Below are 6,676 nucleotides of genomic sequence, written 5' to 3'. Positions count from 1 at the left end.
TATAACCTCTAATATCAAATAAAAATTTCTATAAAGAGGGATAATTCACTCTTTAAGGAAAAAATCAGTGTTAGAAAACTAAATTGCTTATTTAAAGGCGGATAGTCCGCGGCTTTTAAAATACAACAATAGAAGTGAAATAATCCACTTATTTCTAAAATAAGATAAGAACAATAAATTAGCACTCTTGTCAAATTTCCAAAGACATGAATCTTGAAAAAAGAAATCTTCAATATACTCTTATATCACTTGAAAAGACTATGAAATCACTCAAAGATGATAATATATTAAACTAGGATGACTATTACCAAAGACAAAAAGATTAGAAAGTCTTCAAATAAGAGTAAGTGTTAGAAAGGTATTGAAAAGAGTGAAGAAGGCTTCATTCTTGCCTCTATATATACTATTTATATATATACTAGCTATGTGGTAATATTCTATAAGACCTTCAAAATGTGTTAACTTTGCTAAACACATGTTTTAACTTGCAAGGCAAGTTTTCTTTATGTGCACCACATAATTACCTTGTTCCACAAGCTACTAACATGTGTGGTATGTGGTTAACTTATTGATTAAGTTTTTAACTTATCAATTAATCACAAACATGTGTAAAGACAAAACCATTTCTATAAAGCTTCTAGGAAGCTTCTTTAGAAGATATTATAAAATTAATGTACATTTACTTAATTCTTGCTAATCATATAGATAATTATTGGAATAAATACATATATCGATGATACTTAGAGACTTCCAAAAAAAATAAAAAAAAAATAAAGAAAAATAATTAACATCAAGTAATGATTAATTATAGTATATAATATTTTTTTAATAATAATTATCTATACATATATATATATATATATATATGATTGTATGATTAAACAATCTCTTTATTATAATTTAAACAAAATTTCTATATCTAAAGTTTGTAAGCTAATTTGTTTTATAGTTTGATTTTGATTATAATTATTTATAATAATTTCAATTGACATATATATTTTATTTTAATAAGGTATGCTTTTGTCACACAATTTGTGAGCAATGTTTTGAAATATTATTATAAAAGCTCAAATCTTTAGCTCTAGGTAGTGAGATAGTAATCTGTTGATAAAAAAAAATGTTAAGATATTTAATTGAGTATATTGTGTTAATATTTTTACTAGCAATAAAAATCAAGTTTGTAAAAAAATGATTAAATTTAAAAACCTTGTATCATGTACCCTACACCTCCTTTATCAATATTTTAGAGACTCTCAACAGTTGCTATCTTGTTAGTGGATTGCGTACAAATATCTTGTTAGTGGGTGATTTTACAGCTACTCAACATCTATGTCTGTATACTCATGGATGACAAAAGAATTTATTAAATATATCAGTGTGAACAGATTATTTGTTTTGTAAAATCACCAAATTTTTAATATAATTAGATAATATAAAGTATATACTTTTATAATTTGGAAGAAGATTCTATTGAACATAACATTAAGTTACTAAAGTCCAAATACCATTAATTATTGTTTGATACTGAAATAAAATATAACGCTTCTTATGAGCAGAGCTTTCAAAAGACGTCATTTGGTTTATTTGTATCCACAAAAATTACTCTTAAATTTTTTAAATGTCAATTTTTGTACAAAAATAGTATTATCCTTATAATTGTTAAATTTTAATTTTAACTTGCCAAAAAGTTAACTTTTGATTCTCACGGACAAATTTTTTACTGTTCATCGTCATGGTTTTGACATTATCACTAAGATCTTCTGTATATGCTAATCCAGCAAGTTGACACTTATCAGAAAGGGTTCAACCTCAGATGCCACAATTCATCGATTTCTCCAAGTCATTTATGTTGCACGTCCAGCTTACGTGGCCTTTGAGTTGCTTAATTCCCATGGGTGAATAAGGTTGTTAAATTATCGACTCGGAAGGCATACTTCATTGCTGTGCACATCACGGCATCAATCAACAGAGAAGTTCGTGATTCATTCGTAATGCACAGTAACTGACAGTTGTTCAGTGACACTTACCAACACCCTCATTGGAACGTCTCTCAACAAGCTGCAAATCCTCACAACTTCGGCTGGTACTGTCCACCACCGTTTGCATCATCCACATTCACAACCACACTTTCCAATGCCTTAGACAGCCTCAACCTTCGCTCACACACTCCTTGATCATGCCAATGTAACTACTTCAACGATCAACACCCACTTCTGTCCCTTCCGTCAAACCATCCCTCCCCTCTGCCCTTGCCCGTCGAAAAAGTACGCTACAAAACAGAACCTCATTCATAGACATCAATTGCAACAATCCGCCCGTTCTCTTCTTTGCGTTCACAACATGCTCCACTCTTTTCATAACCTCCAAACCTACATCCCTCCCAACACTCTTCGCCATTCCCAAACGCTCATGCCACCAATCTACGCTCTGCTTTCCTACTGCCAGGCTGAAATACATCACGCACCCATTCTCGTCCTCACCCTTATTCTCATTCTCACTACCGCATGCGCTGCCTGTGCTTCGTCCATCCCATTCTACGCCATAATGCAATCCCGTTCTCCATCTGCGTCCCCGAACCCGACTATATCGCCTCCCCTACTCGCTGCCCGAGATTCTGCTCCTCTCCTTCACTTCCCTCACCCTGCATCAACCCTTGCTACCCACCACAACAATGCATGCTGCCCACCATCCATACCACCCAAAAATTCACGCACCCCGATCCACACGCCTCGCGCTCTCACTCCCACCCATTCCTCCAACCAACCATTCCACAATCCATACCATCTCATCGTTGAACTACGCATACCATCGCTACAAACCACTCCCATCCACGCCTCCCACATCCACTCAAATCCCACACACACCACCTCAACCTCCACATCTCATGTGTAAAATGCTGTAAATTACATAGGCAACCCAGACTTCGCCATCAATGTCCACACAACCTCCTTAACTTAACTTCGGCACACGCCATGCCATCCTACCCATCGCCACACACCTTCCTTCAAATCATATCACATCATCCCTTCGATGATCCCTCTCTTCCTGCACGCTTCCACACGCGCTGCGCCGCAAGTCTCCGGCCACCCACTCTCGACGGGCACTGCACCCCATCTCATCCGAGCGACGGCTTCGCCTCTTCCCATCTCCTCCCCCTGCCTTGCCAACGACTCCATTAATCCCTCCCTCCCGCGCGCAGGCTTGCGCCCGCGCTGCACTCGACCTTCTACTGTATCACACAATCGATACTCCCCTCGTCCCATTCGCCCTTCTCCCCTCCACTCTACCACTCCTTCCGGATCTCGAACGAGTACTCCAAGTCCAGGTGCACCCTTCCGTCGTCGTCGATGAACCTCTTCCGCGCCGTGTAAGCGCCGCGGGCCAGCGGCCCCGAAGGCGTCACCTCCTCCTCCGTCACGTGCACGTACGCCTCCTGCTGTGGCGCGAAAGTCCCCATCATGTCCCGTGTCTGATCCACCTGTAGCCCCGCCTTCCACACCGTGTTCATGCACGTCAACCCGGACACGATGTTGTTACGCACAGTGAACGAGTACCTCAGCGCCACCGTCGACCCCTCCTTCAGCGAGAACGTGTACCCCCGCGAGTTCGTCCCCAGCGGCAGCGGCAACTCGCTGTCCGGTCGTCCCTTCGCAATCACTCCCAGTGACAGCACGTTCACCTCCGGCTCCACAAAACCGTCTGGCGCATCCTCACTCGCCACCCCCAGCAGCTGCGCCTTCCATCGCCTCAGACTCTCGTCCTCCTTGTCCTTTTCCAGCTGCTCCTTCAACGACACCAACGGGCCCAGCTCCTTCTCGTTAAATTTCACACACGGCCCCTCTTGATCTGCTTGCGACTCGTCGTCGTCGGATTCCATGCACGACAGACTCGTCGGCAGGGACTCGCATTTCGTCAACGACTTCTCGCTCTTATTCTCCTTATCATCCTCCTGCTCCGACCCCTGCCCGTCATGTTTGTTGATGTCCTTGGAGAAGGACTTGCTGTGAGTGCGTCCAAACCACCCAGCTACAGTCTTCGACATCCTTCCACCCCGAGATTCTACTCCGGCCTCAGCCCCCTATGATCAACCAATTGCACCTCCACTCGACGAAGTCAAGATCCACGGCACCCGCCTCCGATCACTTACAACTGCATCACAACAACTGGACTTGGACAGGTGATGGTCTCTAACGAGAACAGTATCTGCATGCCAAGAGCAGAAGAGCGTCATCGTAAGTCCTGGGTTGCGCCGTCAGCACATTCATCAGACAGAGCACATCGATCCCAAGTTCCAGAACTCGTCACGTCAAGAAATGAACTCACCCGCCATCATTTTCAGAGATGCTTCTGAAAAGATTATCTGGTTCTGGCTTGGGTTTGTCTACGGTGAGATCGACAGTAAAGTTGAGCAGAATCTAATTCCCACTATTTTAGCTCAGATGTAAAATGGCGATGCAAGGGTAAAGGAATACTGCAACGGAGATGTAGGAATTCACAGTACTCACTATCGACAGTCACAACACACGATGGGGATCTTCAAAGGTCCTAAGAAGTGACAATTGTCGATAGTATCAAGTAAAGACAATAATATGTTTCATGATGTCAACATGCAATCTAGTATCGAACATGAGAGGCATATATTACTCTTGCGAAATGGTTGTGCACCTGGTTGCAAATTTACTAGCTCAAAACTGGAACCCCTTATTTCAAGGTTACGATTTTTAGTCTCGACAAAGTATCTAAGATTCATTACGTTTTTGAAGGAAAACACTCAAGCTCCACATTATAGAAAGCTATGCTTGTTTGAAATTGTGGGCTGAAAATGAACTTTGTGAAGCCAATTACACGCGAAAAGGCCATTGCACATACTTACATCTTCCTGCTGCAAGGCGAAGCTTCCGTCCACCAGATCCTCGAAATAAACCACATAAAAAATTTAAAAAATAGAAAAGAAATTGTCTTTCTCCGCGGTGTCTACATCCCTTGTGATGTCTTCAGAGAGAAACCCGTCTTTACAGATTGGTATAGTCAGTGTCTCTGCTGTCGTTGTCTACACAATGTTTTCAGTCACCCTGGAACACAAAGAAAGGGAAGAATGTTCACATCAAACCGGACATATCAACTTTGACCCAAAATGGTCCCCCACATCGACCTCCAAGGATTTACAACTGTACTTAACTCAAAGCAAGCTGCGATGCATAATAACACACTCAGACGGCTGAATACTCGAAGAAATTGTGGCTCACAAGGGCAGTATAGACATTAGTGCGATTGTACGCAGTAGCAGACAAGCAAGGGCTAGCTCACAAATTGGGCACATGAAATGTTCAGTTTAGTTAGTGCCATTGTAACTAGACTCGCTCTATTCCATTGTGTTACGGAGAAAATTCTATTATTCTCCCAAAGCCGCCAACTATCTGAGTAGCTGAAACACCCAATGACATCCTCGCCTCCAGATCGCCGCCCCAATTCAAACTGAACACAACTGCCCATTGTCTTACCAAGAAAAGACAGGTATACGACCAAAACACGCACCCGCTAGAATTCAGGATCTCACTCAAAACTCAACTCCTACAACAGCAAAAAAATTCCCCTATTCCCCATTACTCTGTACAAGCTTGGCAATACCCCCACACACAGTTTAAATCTGCCAGAAATTTAAGTTAATTTTTTTTAAAAAAAAGAGCAAAAAGAAAAACAGACTATGAAAATTAAATCACAGACACGATACACCCAGAAACGCAAACCAGCAGCACGCACATTAGAACCCCACTTCGCAAACAACTCCTCATCATCGTACCTCTCAAACGGCACACTCAACATATACACACACAAAAACCAACAACAACAACAACACGCAACTCGCGCTCTTCCAAGTGTCAAGATCGAACCCACCACCCAAAAACTTCAGCAAAACGAAACCCAACCACAAGGAGCGTACCCAGGTAAGTCCTGAGAGGGGAATGCAGGCATCCAGAAAAATGAGGTGAGGTGGGAGGTGGGAAGTGGGAGATGGCGGGGAGAAATGGAAGGGTCAAGCGCGGAGATGAGGGGGCAAGAGAAGGGAGAACATGAGATGAGGGGTGTGGGATGGTGTCCGGTGTTCGGCGTTGGGAATAGGTAATGATTGCGATTGGGATTGTTGCGTCGGAGCGCGCTGCGCGCGAATCTCCGAGTGCTCGGGGCTGAGGGAGGGAGGGAGGGTGTCGATGACGATGAGAATGCGGTGGCGAGGCATGGGGTGGCTTGGCTGCTCAAATCCCCATAACCATTCCTCATTCGTCTCCCTCAATTGCTGTGGCTCCATCGAACCAGCGATGTATGGATCGGTCCACCGCGATAAAATGGGGTTGAGTGAGATTTGGGGTTTGGGACTGAGGGAATTGCTCCGCCATCGCCATCGCCATCGCCGACCCCGATTGCCTGGTGCGGGGTCTTCCGTCGCCTCTGATCGTAGATGGGCTTCATCCTCTGCGTCATACTGTCCATGTCAACCCCGTCTACGTCATATTGTCCATGTACCCTGTCCAGGTCATCCATTTGCATCAGCCGTTCATGTCACGCAGGCATCTATGACGTGCTTGATTCAAGCGATGGCACATTTCTATAACATTGTTGAATGGAAATTTTATAGATTATGGAAGTTTTTATGATTTATGTGGGATCATTAAATTTT

General features: G+C 43.1%; 1 protein-coding gene across 4 annotated transcripts; it reads right to left on the bottom strand.

Annotated features, from left to right (window-relative positions):
* Positions 1–2,882: 2,882 nt before the first annotated feature.
* Positions 2,883–6,388, bottom strand: LOC112287844 (rho GDP-dissociation inhibitor 1). 4 transcript variants are annotated; one of them, XM_073537009.2, is made up of 4 exons: positions 5,942–6,388; positions 4,874–5,072; positions 4,324–4,415; positions 2,883–4,203 (listed from the first exon to the last, which is right to left on the bottom strand). In XM_073537009.2, the coding sequence occupies exon 4, from the start codon at positions 4,040–4,042 to the stop codon at positions 3,284–3,286; it is 759 nt and encodes a 252-aa protein (XP_073393110.1). In that variant the 5' UTR covers positions 4,043–4,203; positions 4,324–4,415; positions 4,874–5,072; positions 5,942–6,388; the 3' UTR covers positions 2,883–3,283. The 4 variants fall into 4 exon arrangements, with proteins under 4 accessions (XP_073393110.1, XP_024387133.1, XP_024387134.1 ...); XM_024531365.3 differs by lacking the exon at positions 4,324–4,415 and having other exon boundaries at positions 5,896–6,388; XM_024531366.3 differs by lacking the exon at positions 4,324–4,415 and having other exon boundaries at positions 4,870–5,072.
* Between the last annotated feature and the right edge of the window lie 288 nt (positions 6,389–6,676).

Source organism: Physcomitrium patens, chromosome 10, assembly GCF_059467195.1.
Source record: "Physcomitrium patens ecotype Gransden chromosome 10, ASM5946719v1, whole genome shotgun sequence".
NCBI classification, from domain to species: Eukaryota; Viridiplantae; Streptophyta; class Bryopsida; order Funariales; family Funariaceae; genus Physcomitrium; species Physcomitrium patens.
The sequence above is the reverse complement of the archived record's forward strand: the minus strand, read 5'-3'. Positions and strand labels throughout refer to the sequence as shown.